The 21900-nt window shown below is 36.5% G+C and overlaps 1 protein-coding gene across 2 annotated transcripts in view; it reads left to right on the top strand.

Moving 5' to 3' along the window:
* Nucleotides 1–18883, top strand: part of LOC126941155 (putative uncharacterized protein CCDC28A-AS1) — an 80965-nt gene extending 62082 nt beyond the window's left edge. The window contains exons 2-3 of one of the 2 annotated variants that reach the window (XM_050767427.1): nt 17025–17122; nt 18305–18883. In XM_050767427.1, coding sequence (XP_050623384.1) covers nt 17025–17122; nt 18305–18432 — 226 coding nt within the window. In that variant the 3' untranslated portion in view covers nt 18433–18883. Of the gene's footprint in view, nt 1–17003; nt 17123–18304 lie in introns of both variants that reach the window. The other variant, XM_050767426.1, reaches the window with a different exon arrangement.
* Nucleotides 18884–21900: the final 3017 nt, after the last annotated feature.

The following is a 21900-nucleotide window of genomic DNA, read 5'->3' as shown; positions in this document are numbered from 1 at the left end:
TTCTCGTAATTACAAACACTGTACTATAGTAATTAGACATGAAATAGTATAGCTTGAAAGAGAGAGATTGGGTCTTGCAAGAAATGATCATGTCACAAAATTGTTAGTTTTATATTACAGCTGCATTGAAAGCTTGAAGAAATAGAATCCTTAGGGATTTTTATTTGTCTGTCAGGAAGAATAAACTGATGGAGCAAATAATGCCTTTTAAAGATTAAACTGTAGCAAGAATATTATTAACAGAGGTTTAGCCACCTTATGTGGGAATGCCAGCTTCATTCAAATTTTTCAGAAATTGCTCCAGGACTTGCTACCATGATATATATATATTTTCTTTCTACTCTGGTTCTCTTTGGTCAAATATGAAAACCATTGTTCTAAAGTTTAATAATTTTTTTTTGTACTGCTATTGCTGCCCATTAATATAATTGCTGAGGTTGCCAGGGTCCAATGTTGACGGTACAACTGCTTGTGGAAGGTGCACAGAAGAGAAAAAAACCCCAATAACACATCTTAAATAGGATGGACATTTATTTCTCTTCCTCAAAAAGGCAGTCTAAGGCTGGTACAGTAGCTTTGTGGCCAATAGGGATCCAGGTTTCCTCCAGGGTTAAGCTCTGTCATTCTAGTTGTTGATTTCCATTTTCAAGATTATTTCCTTTGTTGGAAGCCACCAGCTGGAGGAAATATAAAAGGGCAAACATAACTTCCTTTTTTTTTTTTGAGACGGAGTTTCACTCTTGTTGCCCAGGCTGGAGTGCAATGGCGCGATCTCGGCTAACTGCAACCTCCACCTCCTGGGTTCAAGCGATTCTTTTGCCTCAGCCTCCAGAGTAGCTGGAATTACAGGCACCCATCACAACGCTAGGGTAATTTTTTGTATTTTTAGTGGAGATGGGATTTCACCATGTTGGCCAAGCTGGTCTTGAACTCCTGACTTCAGGTGATCCATTCGCCTCACCCAGGGCAAACATAACTTTCCACCATTCCATCCACTTCCATTAAAGAGGTTTCCTGGAAGCTCTATACAACATTTCTACTCACATTTCATTAGCTTAGCCTTAACCAAGCCCAGCTGCAAGGGGAGCTGAGAAACTCAGAGCTTAATTCCAGGGAGCAAATAGGAGTCTCTACTACTCTGCTCCTAATGAAGATAGAAAATAGGTATCAAAATGCAACTAGCTATCTTGTCATAACCACCAAAGCCACTGTCAAAAGTACTACTGAAGATTTGATTTCAATGTCCCATTGGGTTTTTTCTAAGTCAAAAGAACATTTTTAATTAAAAATCTACATATTCATTATGTAGTACATAGAACATACAGTGACATAAAAAAGAGCATTAAGTTTGTTCTATAATTGCACCATCTAGAAGTAACCACTAGGATATTTTGGTATATATCCTTTTGGTTTTTCATATATACTTACATATTTATACACCTATATATCTATCTACATAAATTACTATCTATATGTGTTGCATATTATACATATGTACAAATACACATACACATAAAACATAGTTAATTTTAACCATACTCTAATATTGTTTTATTCATATTTTCACTTATCAACATTTTCTTATATCATTAATTTTTTGGAAACTGTGTTTAAATATTTGTATTGCTATATAATATGCCATCTAAAAAAGGTTTTATATATATGTATTCAAATATTCTATAAATATGCTATACCTGAGTTTTCAATTTTGTTCCTTATATGATAATGAACATAGTGTCTTTATATATTTAGATCCCTTTGGATTAATTTCTCAGTATAAACTGTTAGAAACAACTGTTTTGTCAAAGATTTAATATTTTGAAAATTCAATATTATGTTTATAGTTAGATAATTTTACAATTGAATGTTTAGTGTGAACCCAGAAAATCTGAGACAGGTCTCAGTTAATTTAGAAAGTTTGTTTTGCCAAGGTTGAGGACATGCACCTGTGACACAGCCTCACGAGGTCCTGACGACATGTGCCCAAGGTGGTCAGAGCACAGTTTGGTTTTGTACATCTTAGGAAGACATGAGACATCAGTCAACATATACAAGATGAACACTGGCTCCATCTGGAAAGGTGGGACAACTAGAAACAAAGGTGGGAAGGCTTGAAGCAAGCTGGTAGGGGGCTTCCAGGTCATAGGCAGATAAGAGACAAATGGTTGCATTCTTTTGAGTTTCTGATTAGCCTCTCCAAAGGAGGTAATCGGATATGCATTGATCTCAATGAGCAGAGGGGTGACTTTGAATAGAATTGGAGGCAGGTCGGCCCTAAGCAGTTCCCAGCTTGACTTTGCCCTTTAGCTTGGTGATTTGGGGGCCCCAAGATATATTTTTATTTCGCATTAGTAAAACTAAATCTAAATCAAAATTTACATTAGGCAATGCCTTCTGAAACTACAGGTGTTTATTCAGGCATTATTTTTAGGCTACCTTTGAGGATTGGTGTTTATACATTCATTTTAAAAACAACAGCAACACCACATACACACACACACACACACACACACACACACATACACACACACACCCCGGAAAAAAAAAAGTGAAACACAGCAGACATTCCAGCATCTCCACCTTTTATAAAATGTGAGTGAGGCATGAATGCTGTTTCTTCATGTTTCTTTTTGATGTAAGTGTTGAACAGGACTTTTTTTTTTTTTTGCATATTCAAGGAAACACTGAGCGTTTTCACGTATGTGGGACAGGAGTGTGGAGAGTTTCTGGAGGAGGATTAGAATACATCCATGGATCTTTGATCCTACTGGCCTTACAGGAGTAATGCAACAGAAAGCATGGGACATAAGTGTATGGCTGCTTGGGGAAAAAAGGCTCATTTACTGGGCATTGTTCTTAGCATGTGGGAAGACACAATTTTTCTGTCTTGAATTCAGGCCTATAAGTGTCATTAGCCTCATTCTGATTGGGTGAGAAATGTCAGAGACCAGAATGTTTCATTTATAACAGATTCATTTTTAAGACACTTTAAAGCAAGACCAAACTTAGAAAAGTCGGGTATTTCAAAGTAGGCCTCTTATAATGGCCTTTGATATATCTTAAACATCTTCTTAATTAACAGTTTGGAGAAAGCTAATTAATTACCCAGGGGTCCTCAGAATAGCTTAATTGTTCACAGAAAAACTGAAGTTGTTTTCAGTACCGTAAAATCGTTCTAAAAAGAGAATGTCAGGCATTTATATTTGACTATCAAGGGTTTGAAAAAAATTTTAAAGATGTGGTTGTCAATATGGACAAGGGAAGCAAAGAATCTGCTCAATAATTATAATTAGAGATCTGTATTTAGGAAGAAATCTTAAAAATTTGCTTAGTATTCTCTTTGCTTGATTTCATCCCAAACGATCAATTTAACAAATCTCATTCTTGAGATGTTGAACACATTTTCATGACTTGGAGTATAGAGACTTGACTCCAGGAATTGTCTCTTGATTTTTTTTCCGAACTTTGGGATAATTAGTTTATGGTAAAACTTCTAGTTAGACCATTTGCATTTAAAGACACAATGCACCTTCTTTTTCTTAAGACATACTGAGATAGAACAAATGCTGTCTACCGAGTGTGTATTCTGGATCAAATCCTTCATGTATGTTGCCTCTAATTTTCAAAACAAGTCTGCAAGGGAGGAATTATTATTAATTCTTTATAAATGAGAAAACTGAATTTCAGAGAAGGTAGTACTTAATTTGCTTCAGGTTTCATAGTTACCAAGAGTCAGAGGTAGGACTGGAACCTAGGTCACATGGCGGCCAAGCCACCAGGATGGTTCACTAAGGAAGACATTGGTTCTGGGATGGAGCAGATAAAAAATGAAAGGTGAAGCTCACTGAATAACTTTGTGAAAATAGATAGGAAGATAAAAAAGTAAGACTTGAAAGCATTACCTTTGTTAAGTTTTCTTTTTCTTATTTAAAATAAAAAAACCCAGTAGAGAAGGGGAATTTTCAAAATTAAGTATTAGTCAATACAAACTATTCTCTTCTAAAAAGATACTTAAAATCTTAAATTTCTGGAAATTGTATAGTCTGGAGCATGTATGCTGATTCAATCTCTCTGTAAAATAGAGGGAAAGATGTTTTGAGTTGACTAATAAAATAAGTGGTTTGTTTTCTTCTGATGGCCTCATTATACTGCAAGGCTGAGAGCAGTGTCAGCAGCAGAAGCATCAATTTAATACTCACTGAAGGCTCCAAATGTATTGAATGCTAAGTAGGTGAAGAACTTCTACAATTTAGGAAGGAATACTTTGAGGAAGATGGGAGCATACACAGCATCATCTTTTCATGTGAGGGCTTTTTATTCATTTGTCATGTTCAAATGCTCATTGTATAACTGTAGTGTAAGATAATGTTTAAAGAGCCTGATGTGTTTAGCTCGTGAGAGGCAGCATAGCTTAGTGCTTATGGTCTCCTCAGTAAGATTTTCTGGGTGCAAATCCTGAATCAGCCATTTACCAGTGGTTGTACCGAACCCCTCTTAACTTCAGTAGGGAAGGCACCAGCTTCAAGAGGTGGAAGAAGAGACCTAGAACCAGCAAACGACACACGGGCTTATACTAAGGGATTATATACAGGGGAGAGAGTCCATTGGTGGTGGGCTGGACAGCATACCCTCCTTCCTGCAGTCCAGCGGCAGTGGGCTGGGCAGGAAAACGACTTGTAAACAGCGTGCAGTTGATACAGCGTTTTCATTCAACACCCAGCCCTAACAACCTCCACCTGGCAACCTTCATTTAACCCCAAACTCAGGGCCTCAGTCCCCTGTACAGCTTGTATTCCACAGGATGGTGGTGGGGCAGTGGGGGTGGGGAATGGGGGGCCAGATGTTTCTCATAGATAACAAATGAATCTCTGGGTTGGCCAGTCCTGGATTCCCTAGCTCAGAACACATATTCAGGTGCATGTGCCATACACGGTCATTCTAAGGATTTGCTTGTTATTGCTGTCGGATGCATTTACCCTACACTAGCTGTGTTTTCTTTATTAATAGTTTAACCCCTCTGGGTCTCCGTTTGCTCATCTTCAAAACAGAGATAATAACAGAAGCTCTCTCACAGGGCTGTTATGAGAATTACATGGTTTAAGAGCAAGTTGTAAAGCATTTAGAATGTTTTATAATGTATAGTAAGTGCTATGTGAGTGTTTGATACTTGTCTTAGGAAACAACTCATAAAAATGGATACTTGGGTAAATCATAGCTCTATCCACAACACATAATTTTGAAAATGCAATTTCACAATCTCTTCAATGTTTTTAGTGCCAAAGAGATGCCATGATACATTTCTGTGGTGGTGTCCTGTGTTAAACAGAAGCTAACTCATTCTAATGAAACTTTGGAAAGATTCAAAGTCTCTAAGTTTGTTTGAAGTGGATTTTCCTTAAATCAGGGAAGAGGTTGTGTAAGATTGACACTTTGAGTTCTAGAATATCAAGAGGAAAGAATATTTCCTAAGCAATTTCAGAGATAAAGAACAAGAGGGTTGGACCTGCATCTGATTTCTCAACATGTATATCTTGTGCCAGAGGACAGCAAGGCCATAGTTTAAAAAATCTGAAGGGAGATGATTTTAACCTAAAATTCTATGCCCAGCCAATCTTATAATCAAGTGCACAATAGGATAGCAACATTTCCAGATGGTCAAAGGCTCAGAAAGTTACCTACCATACTTCCTGAGTCCTAACTCTTACGTAAGAAATTACTTAAAGATGAACTAGAGTGAAATGAGGAGCAAAGCAAGCCAGAACAACAGATGGCAATGAGGAAACAGTTGATCCCATTCAGGAGAGGAATGAAGCAAGTTCCCATGATGACAGCTGGGCAGTCAGCCCGAGAGCCATTGGTTCAGGCTTCAGCAAGCAGAGAGAGGACCAGAAAGGAGGAAAACTGAGAGAGTTTCAAGAAATTTGGCAATATTCTTGAGGGAGTGGATATGTTAAGGCAGACTACATAAGGAAAAAGAAATGGCAGTTAGTAAAAACAGGAAAAACATATTGAGTCCTCAATCGGACCAAGGGCAACACTGGATCATTGTTTCTGTCTCCTTTCTCTTGATTATGTTACCAACTTCTATGTGGTTCATTAACTGAAATAAACTTCTCCAGTTCCTCCCTTCTGTGCGCTGGGAATGAGAAGAGAGTGAATTGTTCATGTTCTCTGTCACTAAGCCTAGAATAGTTGCACTGACTCTCATGCAGAGAGAGGCCACAGTCAATGGAGCAGTGCAGCAGTGCAGCAGCATCCAATAGTCTTAGAGATGAGACTCAACAAAACTGATTGTATTCATTCATCTGTTTTCACATTGTTGATAAAGATATACCTGAGACTGGGTAATTTGTAAAGAAAAAGAGGCTTAATGGACTCACAGTTCTACATGGCTAGGGAGGCCTCAAAATCTTGGTGGAAGGCGAAAGGCACTTCTTACATGGTGGTGGCAAAAGAGAATGAGAGCCAAGCAAAAGTGGAAACCCCTTGTTAAACCATCAGATATCATGAGACTTATTCTCTTCCAGGGAACAGTATGGGGAAACCCTCCTATGATTCAATTATCTTCCAATAGGTTCCTCTCACAACATGTGGGAATTATGGGAGCTACAATTCAAGATGAGATTTGGGTGGGGACACAGCCAAACCATATCACTGATGGAATGGTGAAGAGAACTGCCCATTAGCAAGATGACAAACTGATTAGTGCTGTTGTTCAGGAGAAAGCAACTTTTCTAACTCATGCCAGACAACTGTGTTTATTGCAAAGGGCAGAATCCTTCATCATAGCTGACTGAGGCCTTGCTTTTGATACCTATTTTCCACATGCCTGTATCTGGATAGGACATTGTGTCTCATGCTACCAAGGTACACTTCCATATTCACACTATGATGTTGTTAGCAGCATGCATTATTTTGAAATTGTAGTTTGGTTAAATTTTTCTTAAGCTCAGAAATTTGTACCATATGTGTCAGTGTATTTGGGCTTTAAATAATGATAAAGTGTTTTGGCTGGGTGTGGTGGCTCACACCAGTAATCCCAGCACCTTGGGAGGCCAAGGCAGGTAGATCAAAGGGAGGTCAGGAGTTCAAGATCAGCCTGCCCAACATGGTGAAACCCGATCTCTACTAAAAGAAAAATACAAAAATTAGCCAGGCATGGTGGTGCATGCCTGGAGTCCCAGCTACTCAGGAGGCTTAGGCAGGAGAATTGCTTGAACCCAGGAGGTAGAGGTTGCAGTGAGTTGTGATGGTGCCAATGTACTCCAGCCTGGGAAACAGAACAAGACTCTGTCTAAAATAATAATAATAATAAGGTCTTTTTATAAATAATAATTAATCATTCTATTAATAACACATTTAATATAGGATGCCAAAATTATTAATAGCACTTTCCACATTGGAACATCTTAGGTCCTAATGATGACTCATCCATTACCAGGCAATCAGTAATACATGATCTATTTGCACTCAGGGAGGTTCAGGAAAGTAGGCTAGATGTACATACTCTGGGAATGTTCATTAACATTTCCCTCATTATTGCCTCATAGATTATTTTATCAGATAACAGTAGTTTCTCTCAGAAACTGGTTTCAACTCTTTATTTCAAACTTCCAAAGAAAAATGATGTAATAATTCATATGAATTATATCAACTATGATCTTGAGAAGGCTACTTGAAATATGAAAGAACTTTAGCTGATTAGTTAATGAAGAATCAATTGGTTTATCTATTTTCTCCCTTTAAAGGATTTTCGTTACTTCTACCTGGTGCAGCTCGATAATTAATTTGGAATTATCTTTAAAGAATTGAGAAGAGATGAATGTTTCAAATCTAAGTGAAAATGAGTAAGAGATAATTTTCTCTGAGAGAAAGAACACTAGTATATTACCTGATAGCCTCATTACTAGAGAAACCTGATCATTGATATAAGTAACGATAATCTTATTTATAAAATGATTTTTTATTAACAAAACCAACACAAATAAAAAACAGGGAAATAAATGCCACATGTAAATTGAAAGCACATAAGAACAAGCAAGCTATTAACCTTGTCCAACAGAAAATCAATAGCAGTGATTTTTATTTTACATCAGCGGCCTATCAATTATAAAGGGATGGGAGATCACATTTAGTCATTATTTAGCCAGGGACAGAAAGGTGAACTGGACCATGTATTTCTATATTTCTTCATAGAAGCTTGATTTTTGTAGGAGAGAAGAGTTCCTATTGAAATGACAATTCTGTACATGCGAAACGTGTTTTTGCACCTTCTTAATGCAATGAATGCAACAGAGACCAAATTAGAGGCAAATGAAGTGAAGTGGAGGTCAGAATGTACAGGACCCAGGATACGTGGTTGATGAGAATAGAAGAGATTTGGAGGGATGACCTATGGCCTTTAAAAACATCAATTTAGAGTTTTCTCACTTACAGAGGGAAATAAAGACATATGATAAACTGCAAGCTGCCTTTGGGACTGAGATCACCATTTACCTAATCTACTATTAATCTGGCTCCGGTCATACACTGACTTTAATAGTAGCTCCATTAAGTTTCATTTTAAGAATCAGATGCTCACTGTTTCTGATCTAAAACTAAGTAATTTATAGTCTGAAACCCATCAGATTACTGTCAATTGAAGCTTGATTTTACATTTACCTGGCATGTGCAATGTAATGTTTAAAATATTACGCAACTGGCTGGGTGTGGTAGCTCACGCCTATAATCCCAGCACTTTGGGAGGCTGAGGCAGGCAGATCACGAGGTCAGGAGTTTGAGACCAGCCTGACCAACATGGTGAAACCCTGTCTGTACTAAAAACACAAAAGTTAGCTAGGAGTGGTGACATGTGCCTGTAATCCCAGCTACTCAGGAGACTGAGGCAGTAGAATTGCTTGAACCCGGGAGGCAGAGATTGCAGTGAGCCGAGATGGTGCCACTGCACTCCAGTCTGAGTGACACGGCGAGACTCCATCAAAAAAAAAAAAAAAAAAAAAAAAAATTTATGGATCCGGTTTATGTCCAAAAATGGCTACCATTAAAGTACTAAGATTTCTCAAAATAGAATGGTGATATTTTATGGTGTTTTATAGCAATTCACATGATTTTTATCAAAATAGTATTTAAGTCAAAATGTTGGTGCTGGAAGTGATTTAAAAAATCCTTATCAGGCCAGGGGTGGCGGCTCACGCCTATAATCCCAGCACTTTGGGAGAGAGAGGTGGGCAGATCACGAGGTCAGGAGATCAAGACCATCCTGGCCAACATGGTGAAACCTGGTCTCCACTAAAAAAAAAAAAAAAAAAAAAATTAGCTGGATGTGGTGGCTCGTAATCCCAGCTACTTGGGAGGCTGAGGCACTAGAATCACTTTAGCCCAGGAGGCGGAGGTTGCAATGAGCCGAGATTGCACCACTGCACTCCAGCCTGGTGACAGAGTGAGACTCCGTCTCAAAAGAAAAAAAAAGGAAAAATCCTAGTCAATCTTCTAACTATTTTATATTTCATGAGCAACAACTTGTGAAATCAAATGGATGACTTTTTAATTTTGCAACTATATTTTCTTCTTTTTACAACGCACTGCTCCTATTTTGTGCTTTAAAAAGAGTTTTCTATTCATCATTGAATCGGATACCATTGGCTGCATACCCAGCATCCAATGCCTTCTTTCTTGTTGACAATCAAATCCCGATTTCTCTAGACATCGGCTCCTCAGGGAGGAATACTATCTGTAGGTCAAAGGGACCTTTACCTGTCTAGTGACGGTCATCCTATCTCCTTGCCATTAGTTGGTATAGAAGTAGGCAGAGGATCTAATTTTGACCGATAAAGTATGAAGAGATGTCCTACTGAAGCTTTCTAGGAAAGATTTCCTTATGGGATTCAAGAAATATATCCAGGGGTGTAACAAAGTACATTATCCCCATAATGAACGTTGTGCAGCAGGACCAGACAGCAACTGGTTTAAATTTGAAGAAGCAGATGACGGCCCATAGGGGAGAAAACTAAGAGAAAGGGTTTGGAAGAATTGTTAATGTCCTTGAGAGATTGGCTAAGTGAAAGCAAATAATAGAAGAGAGAAAGGCAATTCAAAAGCACTTGAAAAATGTACTCTGTGTGTAATGAGCTCAAGGACATCGCTGAATATCACTTCTGAATTGCTTCCTTCTTGATTAAGTTGTCAACTTCTGTGTGACCTAGTCATTGAAATAAACCTGTCTAGCTCCTCACCAGTTCTGACTCATTTCGCTCTGAGACATTCCAAGAGCAGATCTGCTTTTCTGCTCTTGCTCTGAGGCCAGAAACAGCTGTGACCATCTTGATGGTTTTCTGATGCCTGTGTCAATGTGGGGCAGAGCAGGGGCCCGAGAACCACAAGGAGGCAAAGGTGAGCCATGTGCCTGCCTCTGGGTCTGCTCTTTCTTCAGGTTCATTGTCATGTGAAGTTAAATTGTCAGCTTATCATTTATTCCACTTTGAGTCTGGGCTTACTGTTACTTTCAGCAAAAGGATCCATTCACAAAATCAAAACTTCATTGGAACTTTACAGACCATGTTAATACGCTCCCTGGATGGGATAATGAAAGACATAAAGACAACTGTTTAGGCATATGTTGGTGCCATCTCCTTTATTCCTATTCCTCATAGCTTTGGGGCTAGATGGAAATAGGGATCCTTTCTCTGTTGCAACAGCATTTTATGAGCCTCTTTCCTCAACATAAATATACTTTTTCGGCATCACATCGTCCTGGGGCCCAGACCTTGGATCTCTTATTTTCATACCCTACCTCTACTTTCCAGATAATGTCATCAAACGTCATGCTTTTAAATACCAACAACACACTGACAACTTCTAAATTTACAGCTCTAATCTGGAGCTTTTCTCTGAACTCCAGCATCCTGCCTCCTAGGATCAACAGATTTTTTGACATCTCCACTCGGATATCTAACAGGAAGCTCAAATTTAGCAAGTCCAAATACACATTCGGGCTCCCTCAAATGTACCGCCTCCTCCCCACAGCCAAAGAAGTTAGATCTGCCATAACATTCTTCTCAGTTACCAACACTATCTTTCCAGCTGCTCAGGTCAAGAAACTTTGAGCCGTTTTTGACTGATATATTTCTCTTCTACCTCACATCTGATTCACCAACAAATTCTGCTGGCTCTATCTTCAAAGTACACCCAGACCCAGACCACTTCTAATAACTTGCGTATTACAGCACTTGATCCTGGTCTGCTTTCTCTTGTAAGTGCCAATGGTCCCACGTTCCCTTTCTAATGCTGTCTTCACTATTCTCCCTTCTCATTGCAGCCCAGCCTTGTTGCATTCCTTACTATTCCTGGTACAGGAAACAGCAGGAAGGCTTCCGTCTCCACCTCCAGGGCATTTCACGAGCCCTCTTCTCTTTGCCTGTAGCTATCTCCTTATCCCTAGCACTGCTCTCGCTCTCTAACTTCCTGCAGGCATTTGCTCAAATGTGAACAAGAAGTGAGGCTTTCCTTGACTCTCTTTTTGAGATTAGATTGTCTTTTCATCCTCAGACTCTGTATCTCTGCGGTCTGTATGATTTTACTTCTTAACACTTACCACCATCTGGCGTACTATATATTTTATATATACGTCACTGTATGTTTCCCCCTCCAGCATGTAAGCTTCATGAGGGCAAGGATTTTTGTGTGTTTTGTTCATTACTGTATTTCCATTGCCTAGAGTATTATTAGGCACATTGTAGGCACTCAAATATTATGTCTAAAAGTAATGTTTAATTAATGAAAAAAAATTCCATTTCTTGGTGATAACTATCAATCTGACAAGTGTGTTCTTGCTGCTAGATGCCAGTGATAATGTACTAAGATTTTAGTCAAGAGATATGCCTTAATCTACTAAATATTCAGTTTAAACATGGGATCTTTGAAGTGAGTATTTTAACAAGAAACAATGAATTTAATAGTGCATCATTTGGTAATTGTGAGAAAGCAAGCTTGCCCTAAACCTTTGTATCTGTTAACATTCTTTCAGTTTTAATAGAAACCCAACCCATATTTAAAAATAAAAAAGTATTCTCTAATTTAATGGAATATTTGGGTATGAGGTATTGGTCAGGATTTCAATGATTTTGGCTTCATTTCTCTTTTTCAGGAGTCCAGGTGTCTATACTTCTCTGTATGTTGGCTTCATCCTGAGGCTGGTGAGATGTCTGTAGATATATGGTCTCATATCCATGCATGGCAGTGTTCCAGCAAAGGGAGGGGAGGTTGTTTTAGAAAAATTTCTCAGAAGAGTCAGGAAGAATTTTCCTAGACGCTTCCAGCAAACCACTCCCCTATACCATTTTCTCAGTGTAAGTCGTATAACCATTCCTGAAGAAATTACTGGCAAAACGTTTGGGGTCACCTATAGTTATCAAGTCCACCCCTAAAGCTGAGGTAGACTTCCCCTGAGATGTATGGGGTTTCTGGGAAAAAGAGTGGGCTTAACAGCTATTAATAATTTTGGTTCTATGAGGAAGGAGAAAGAGGAGGGTAACCAAGTGTAAGCTGTAGCTGTTATATCTTAGGGACCAGTTATTTCTATTCATCCAGCTTTAGGAATAAGTTTATTAACTTCAACATAAGAGCCATAAAGAGTTTGTTTCTTTAGTCTTTCTCTAGAAATTCAGCTAAATTGATGCTGCCTATGTGGGTGAAGAATTAAACTGTTTTTCTTCTAAATGAACTCAGTGTCACCTAGAGGGAAAACAAAAACTTTATTGTGTTTTTTTCTTAAATATCTTCAAGTGTTTTGAATTTTGTAGCTAGTGCTTTGTGAAGCGTGAAATAAATGTATTAGTTCCTAAAATTATACAAACATTTTAATATATGCTATTGATCGATTTTAGATTTATTAGAATAATGCATGTATTTATTAAAGTTATGAAATGAAAGTGAGATAAATGTTGTCTGTCTTATCCTGAAGATGCAGTGTACTCCTTTTAAAAGAGTATATTGAAAATGTATATTTGGATCAGTTTGAGGACAATTAAAATAACAGAAATCTCTTTTGTATCTTAAAATATAGGTCATAAGAATAATTTCTTAGTGTATATAATTTGAGTTATCTTTATAAATTCAAAACCAGATCCGGGTTCAATGGAAATATTCCAAGTATTTATAAATCAGTTGCAGTGTCATGGGCTCTCATTCAGCATTTTTTATAGTGATGCATTTTTTTACGGAGGTAAAGTTTACGTAACATAAAATTAACCATTTTAAACCATTCAGTTCAGTGGTATTTAGTACTTCTACATTTCTGTAGTCATCATCGCTATCTAGTTCCAAGTAATTTTTGTCATCCCCAAAGGAAACCCTTTCCCCATGAAGCAGTCACACCCCACCCGCCCTCACCTCAATCCCTAGAAATCACTAATACGTTTCTATCTCTATGGATTTACCTATTCTGAATATTTTACCTAAAGGAAATCATATAATAGTGACATTTGTGTCTAGCTTCTTTCTCTTAATATGTTTTTGAGATTCATTTCTGTTGTAGTATTTATCAGTGCTTCACTCATTTTATGACTGAATAATATTTCATTGTATAGACAGAACACATTTTGTTTCTCCATTCTGCTGATGGACATTTGTGTTGTTTCTGTCTTTTGGCTGTTGTAAATAATGCTGCAGTTTTCGTTTGAATGTTTTTAATTCTTTTGGGCAGATATTGGGGTGAAATTGCTGGGTCATATGGTCATTATATGTTTAACTTTTTGAGGAACAATCAAACCATTTTCTACAGTGGCTGCACCATTTTGCACTCTTAACAACAATGCACAAGGGTTCCAATTTCTCCAGGTCCTTGTCAAAACTTGCAGTTTAAAAAAAAATAGCCACTGTGCATGGTGGCTTACGCCTGTAATCCCAGCACTTTGGGAGGCCAAGGCGGGCGGATCACGAGGTCAGGAGTTCGGGACCATCCTGGCTAACACGGTGAAACCCCGTCTCTACTAAAAATACAAAAAATTAGCCAGGCGTGGTGGCGGATGCCTGTAGTCCCAGCTACTCAGGAGGCTGAGGCGGGAGAATGGCGTGAACCTGGGAGGCGGAGCTTGCAGTGAGCCGAGATAGCGCCACTGCACTCCAGCCTGGGTGACAGAGTGAGACTGCGTCTCAAAACAAACAAACCACAAAAAAATAGTCATTCTAGTGGATGTAAAATGAGATCTCATTGTGGTTTTGATTTGTATTTACCTAATGACTGATGATATTGAGCATCGTTTTTATGTACTTGGCCGTTTGTATATCTTTTCTGGAGAAATGTCTATTTAAGACCATTGCCGATTTTTAAATTGGCTTATCTTTTCAGGTTGAGTTGTAACCATTCCTTATCCTGAATAATAGACCCTATTCAGATACAGTTTAGTCTCATTAGTTGTAGATTCCATATTTGTGAATTTGCTTACTTGTTAAAATTATTTGTAGCCCTAAGTCAATATTTGCAATGTTTTTGTGGTCGTTCAAAGACATGCACGACAGTGAAACATTTAATTGCCAGAGGTACATGTTCCCAGTTGAGGTTGAATTAGGCATTGCTCCACCTTCTTGTTTTAGCTGTTACACACAGGTGACCAGAAGATAGAGACAGTAGGGGCAATGCAGTGTACTGCGATGATAATATATGATATGCATCTCCCCCTAGGGAAATACATATATACATTATATATATATGTTATACATATATATGTTAAGTGATGGATGTATGCATCCTATCACTTAATATATATGGGATATATCCATCACTTAATATATATATGTATAATATATGTATAATATATGTATTTTCCTAGGGGTAATGTTTCAGTTTTTGGTAATTTAGTGTTTGTTTTTTAAAATTTTAAAAATTATGTTTTATTTTATTTTTAATTGACATATAATAATTGTATATGTTTATGGGGTACAAAGTGACGTTTTGATACATGTGAACCTTGTGGAATGATTGGATCATTCTAATTAGTATATCCATCACTTCAAATATGTATCACTTATTTGTAATGAAAACATGTAAATTTCTCTTTTAGCTATTTTAACATATTTAATACATTATAATTAACTATAGTCACCATGTTGTGCAATATAACACCAGCACTTACTCCTTTTATTTGTAAACCAAAAAGTATCTGAGACTGGTCTCAATCAATTTATACATTTATTTTGCCATGGATAAAGATGCACATCTGGGAGAGAGGACTGTGCCTTTTTCCAAAGATAATTTCGAAGGCTTCAATATTTAAAGGGAAAAGGTTGGATGTTGAGGAAAGAGGAGAAAATTTTTAAAAGGTGTGGGTAGATAAGATGCAAATGGTTGCTTTCTTTTGAGTCTTTGATCAGTCCTTCTTATGTGAGAGGGCAGGTAGAGGAAAAGTCACTTATGCATTTATCTAGCTTAGCGAATCTGCATTTCTACATAAGGTAAAATAAACAGAGGGCAGTAGAAGTAATCACATATGCATTTGTCTCAGGTGAGCAGAGGGATGACTTTGAGTTCTGTCCTTTGTCCTGTACCTGTGAAGATAAGCTATCAATGTACACTGTCAGGGTGACATTCAACATAACGGTTAGGGTAAAGATTTTGACGCCTACAAGGAATTTCCTAATGGGCAAATTGTGAGGGAGGTATGTAGCTCTTTAAAATCTTTGTAGTTATCTTATTTAGAAATAAAATGTAAGACAGGTTTGCCTGATGCAGTTCTCAGCTTGACTTTTCCCTTTGGCTTTGTGATTTATGGGTCCCAGGATTTATTTTCCTTTCACATATCTAAACGAAACTTTGTACCCATTGGCCAGCAACTCCCCTTTTCCCATTCAACCCTACCCCCATCCTCTGGTAACCACCATTCTACTCTCTATACTTCTATGGATTTGACTTCTGTAGCTTTCATATATGACATTTGTCTCTTTGGGCCTGGCTTAGGTTATTTCAGTTAGTGTAATGTCCTCTAGGTTTATTAGAGGACATTATGTTAAGGATGTTACACGTGTCCTTAACCTTGGCAAAATAAACCTCTACATTGATTGAGATCTGTCTCAGATACTTTTTGGTTTACCGATAAGAGGAGTAAGTGTTGATGTTATATTGTACAACATGAAGTCTATGGTTAATTATGATGTATTATATATTTTAAAATAGCTAAAAAGAGTTTTAAATGTTTTCATCACAAGTAAATGATGTATATTTGAGGTGATGGACATACTAATTAGCCTGATCTGATCATATGGCATTTGTCTCTTTGTACCTGGCTTATTTCACTTAATATAATGTCCTCTAGGTTTATTCATGTTGTTATAAGTGTCAGAATTATTCATTTTTTTCTTTAAGATTGAATAGAGTTCCTTTGTGTATATATAACGCATTGAAAAAATCCATTGACCCATTGATAGACACAGGTTGTTTCTGTATCTTGGCTATTGTGAATGATGTTGAAATGAACATGGGAGTGTAGGCATCTCTTTTGACATTCTGATTTCAATTCCTGTGGTTATATACTCAGTAGTGAGATTGCTAGATTATATGGTAATTCTACTTTCAGTTTTTTTCAGGATCCTCCACACTGTTTTCCAAAATGACTGTACTAACTTACAATGCCACCAAAAGTGCATAACAGTTCCCTTTTCTTGTGAATATTTATCTTTCATCTTTTTGATAATTGCCGGTCTAACAGGTGTGAGGTGATATTTTTAATTTGCATTTATTTTATGATTATAGATTTTGAGCATTTTTTTCTTATCCTTGTTGGCTATTTATATTTCTTATTTTGAGAAGTGTCTAAGTCTTCTGCTCATTTTTTAATAGGGTTATTTATTTTCTTATTATTGAGTAGTATGAGTTCTGTGTATATCTTGGATATTAGCTTTTTATCAGATGCATAATTTGCAAATATTTTCTCCCACTGTGTAGGTTGTCTCTTCATTCTATTAATTGTGGTTTTTTTTTTTTTGTTTTTGTTTTTTTTTTTTTTTTTTGACAGACTCTCACTCTTGTTGCCCAGGCTGGAGTACAGTGGCATGATCTGGGCTCACTGCAACCTTGGCCTCCCAGGTTCAAGCAATTCTCCTGCCCCAGGCTCTCCAGTAGCTGGGATTACAGGTATGTGCCACCATGCCCAGCTATTTTTTGTATTTTTAGTAGACATGGGGTTTCTCCATGTTGGCCAGGCTGGTCTCAAACTCCTGACCTCAAGGGATCTGCCCACCTCAGCCTCCCAAAGTGCTGAGATTACAGGCATGAGCCACCATGCCTGACCATATTCTATTGATTGCTTTCCTTGCTATACAGAAGCTTTTCAGTTTTTTGCAATCCCAATTGTCTTATTTTGCTCTTATTGCTTGTGCTTTTGGGGTTATATTTAAGAAATTACTGCCCAGACCAATATCAGGGAGCTTTTCTCTCATGTTTCCTTCTAGTAGCTTTATAGTTTTATGCCTTACATTTAAGTCTTTAATCTGTTTTGTGTTGATTCTTGTATAGAGGGTGAGATGAGGGTCCATTTTCATTCTGCTGTATATAAATATCCAGTTTTCCTAACACCATTTATTGAAGAGACTGTTCATTCCACATTGTATTGTACCTTTGTGAAACTCAGTTAATCTATGGGTTTATTTTTGGGCTCTCTATTCTATCTCATTGGTCTATGTGTCTGTTTTTGTGCAGGTACCATGTTATTTTGATTACTACAGCATTGTAATATATTTTGAAATCTGGTAGAGTGACACCTCCAGCTTTGTTCTTTTTGGCAAGAATTGCTATGGCTATTCAAGGTCTTTTTTGGTTCCATATAAATTTTAGGATTTTTAAAGTTTCTCTGAAGAATGACATTGGAATTTTGATAAGGGCTGCTTTGAATCTATAGATTGCTGTGGTTACTGTGGACATTTTAATAATATTAATTCTTTCAATTCATGAACACAGGGTATCTTTCCATTTGTGTCATCTTCAATTCCTTTTATCAGTTTTTAGTACACGAGTCTTTCATTTCTTTGGTTAAATTTACTCCTACTTTATTTTATTTTTTGATGCTATGTAAATGAGATTGTTGTCTTAATTTCTCTTCCAGACAGTTCATTGTTAGCATATAGAAATGCTACTAATTTTTGTAAGGTGATTTTGTATCATGAAACTATTGAATTCATTTATCAGTTCTAACAGTTTTTTTGGAGGAGTCTTTAGAATTTTCTATATATTAGAGCATACCATTTACAGAGACAATTTCACTTCATTCTCTTATATTTGGATGTCTTTTTATTTCTCTCTCTTGTCTAATTGCTCTAGCTAGGACTTCCAGGACTATGCTGAACAGAAATGGTGAGAATATGCTTCCTTGTCTTGTTCCTGATTTTAGAGAAAAAGTTTTCCACTTTTTGCCTTTGAGTATCATGTTAGCTGTGGGCTTTGTATAAATAGCCTTTATTTTTTGAGGAACATTCCTGCTATATCTAATTTGTTGAGACATTTTGTCACAAAAAGATGTTGAATTTTGTCAAATGCTTTTTCTGCATCTATTGAGATGGTCTTATGGATTTTATCCTTCATTCTATTAATATGGCAAATCACATTTATTGATTTGCATGTGTTGAACCAACCTTGTATCTCAATGATAAATCCCACTTGATTGTAGTGAATAGTCCTTTTAATGTACCATTGAATATGGTTTGCTAATATATCTCAGCATTATTTGATTTTATCTGCGCATAAATTTGACAAAGTATTTTCTTCTTGGTTTCACACAGCAAGCCCTAGAAAATTGGTCTATGAGGAAAGAATTATTCCTGATTATTTTGTCTATGCCTAAACCTTTGACAAGATTATTACCACACCAGGCACTCACGTCATCAGAAGTAATTGCCAGGTACCCAGACTGTGAAGGGGCAGAAGACTGTCTCTCTGGGGCCCTGTCTGGAAGAGGGATTTAAGTATCTCATGAATTCTATCTTCAGCTTATTGGTGAGCTAGCCTCCTCCATGTTACTTAGATTTCTCTTCAAAGGATCAAGCCTTTACATAAGGAAAGCATAGATCAGCCATCTTTGGTCCTCTAGAAGATTACTTTGTAGGATTTCTCTGTGTAAAATCTGAGAATGAAGCTGGTGCCTTTTTTCTTTTTTCCTTAAATGGAGCTCTGAAATACTAGACAGACTAGAGCTGACTAATAGAGATTCTGCCATTCAATAAATGAAGAGTAGTTTTCAGTCTAAAACTCATATCTGAGATGAGCCAAGGCAAATTAAAGGCTTCAGCTTTTTGTCTGAGAAGAGAGACAGAAAGACCCGTGCTGTAAACAGAATGCTCCTAAAGTCGTGTCCTTATGGTAAAAGGGCCATTGTTTTGAAAATGGGCTGAGAAAATAAATGTCATTGCCTGATTAAGGACTACCTCTGTGTCTTCTGAGAATTCTCATTGAGAGGTTTTGGAAGGTTCATGAACAATTAATTGTTAAAGTTAAATCATCTTTGAAGAAAAGTATCTCCCATATCTTGTGGTATAGGGACTGTTCACATAGGCTATTTAGTAGGCATTCAGTAATATTTTGTTGAAATAAGTGACTAAATTAGATATTATGAAGAAATTGAATGGCATGTTGTATGAAAAGATAGCATCATTCCAATAATTCAGATCAATTGATGTAAGAAATGAACTTTTACTTTTCAAGATAATTTTGGCCTGTGGTATCACTGGATTAAGTACCAGGAAATTATCTTCCAAGTAAGTGAAGGATCTTTGTAGAAACATATAGAAAGGAAAACTTTGTCTGATTAGGCAATAGTTTATCTTCACAAAGGATGCCATTAAACACTATGTATTCTGCTTCTTGAAGGCAAATTAAAAAAAGAAATGTGGTTATCAAAATAAGTTCTAGCCAAGACAAGGAATTGAAAAGGGTCAGAAGACTTAATAATTGGCAAACCCTGAAATATTATTGGCTATCAACTTATCCTTATATTATATACAAACATATATACACATATATGTAATACATATATACACATATTATACAAGGATATATACATATATACACTAGGATATATACATATGGCACATTACATATATGTAACATATACATATATGTTCACATAGGCTATTCAGTAGGCATTCAGTAATGTTTTGTTGAAAGGAGCAACTAAATTAGATATTATGAAGAAATTGAATGGCACATTGTGTGAATATATACATATTCCATATGTATATATGGAATATATATGGAATATGTATACATATATGTAATACATACATATGTAATAATACATGTGTAATGTGTATATACATATGTAATATATGCATATGTATGTGATGTGCCATATGTATATTTCCTAGTGTAATACATATATACACATATGGCACATATATTAAACTTTCTTGAGAAAACCCCTAAAACATGCATTTTAATATCCATGAGCTGTGATACATATATATGTACATATATACACATGTATGTATATATCCTTTAATAATATATAAATAGACAGATTTTGCCTTTCAACAGAATGTATTATAAAAGGATAAATTGATGATCAATAATATTTTAGGGTTTGCCAATTCTTGAGTCTTCTGACCCTTTTCAATTCCTTATCTTGGCTAAAACTTATTTTGATAGCTGTTAATTGCAACAAGACTGATATTTTAGGATATTTAGAGACAAATACAATTAAAAGGTTCTTACACATTTTATAGTTCCTATCAAATGCTGTACCCCCTCCACTCCCATTTTTTACTAATGATGCTTCTTGCCTTCCTTATGCCTGACATGGGACCTAGAGGTGGCATTGCTTGGCTGTTTTCAAGAAAGTGATACAAATGCTTAGTAGACATGCTAATCAACAGTCTTCTCTAAAGGATGAAACTTCCTTGAGAAAATCCCTAACACACACATTTTAATAACCATGAGCCGAAGAGCAAAAAACAAAACCTTTGGCTTCCTCTTTTGCCTTCAGCTCTGAACAATCTAAATTGATGCAAGATATAAGTCCAAAGTAAAACATCCACAAAATTCCTTTCTTTAAGTAGTGCACTGAACTCTATCTAACATGTAGAATAGAGCAGATCTGAGTGATGTAACTGAATGAGATTGTAGGGTTCCACTTACCACTCTCCCTGGCAAAGGCAGCCCTCAAGACACTTCTCCAGAATTCCTAGTGTGCCATGAACCAGAACTGGAAAACCATTGTATTATATGATCCTTTTTAGTCTTAAGATTCAGAGACAATTAACTTATAGACACTTTTTCTGATTTCTATTTGCCTTTATGTTCTTATTTTTAGCATGATTAATATTTTGAAAAATGATTTAGAAGTCAAAGTAGTTGACTTACTCAATGAACACAGAAATCAACCTATTGGAACATTTTATTTGATCATAGATTAAATTAAAAGACTTTTAAGAGCAATAACTGAGCTGTAGGCAAAATCTTTATTTTGTGCTGTTGGTTAATAAGAAGGAGCTTCGTTGGTAAACTTCTCAACCCTAGCAGCCCAGATAAATATTGAATTCAATAGTTTATAAAAGCTTTGGCTATAAGTCAGGAAAGATTATTTTAATAATATTTTCTCTCTTTCTAATAAAAATATTAGAAAAGTTCATGAGTAATTCTCCTATTCTTATACACCACAACAAATCTTATGCTGTGAAAAAGGGTGAAAATTAGAGATAAATGTAGGTGGAATAGATATTGAAGTTGAAGATGCTGGCAATGGGATAGACATGTGGCATTATGATGCCTTCTGACTACTGATTATGTCACATTTTTCACTATTGAGTTTTGTGTGTACTTTCTATAGATTTGCATGTGAAATTACTGTACAATGAATATGGGAAAGAACTTCATTCATGATGTATGATAGAAAACAATCTTTACCACTAGTGATAAAATTATGC

This window comes from Macaca thibetana, chromosome 18 (assembly GCF_024542745.1).
Source record: "Macaca thibetana thibetana isolate TM-01 chromosome 18, ASM2454274v1, whole genome shotgun sequence".
NCBI lineage: Eukaryota > Metazoa > Chordata > Mammalia > Primates > Cercopithecidae > Macaca > Macaca thibetana.
This window is presented reverse-complemented; position numbering and strand designations above follow the sequence as displayed.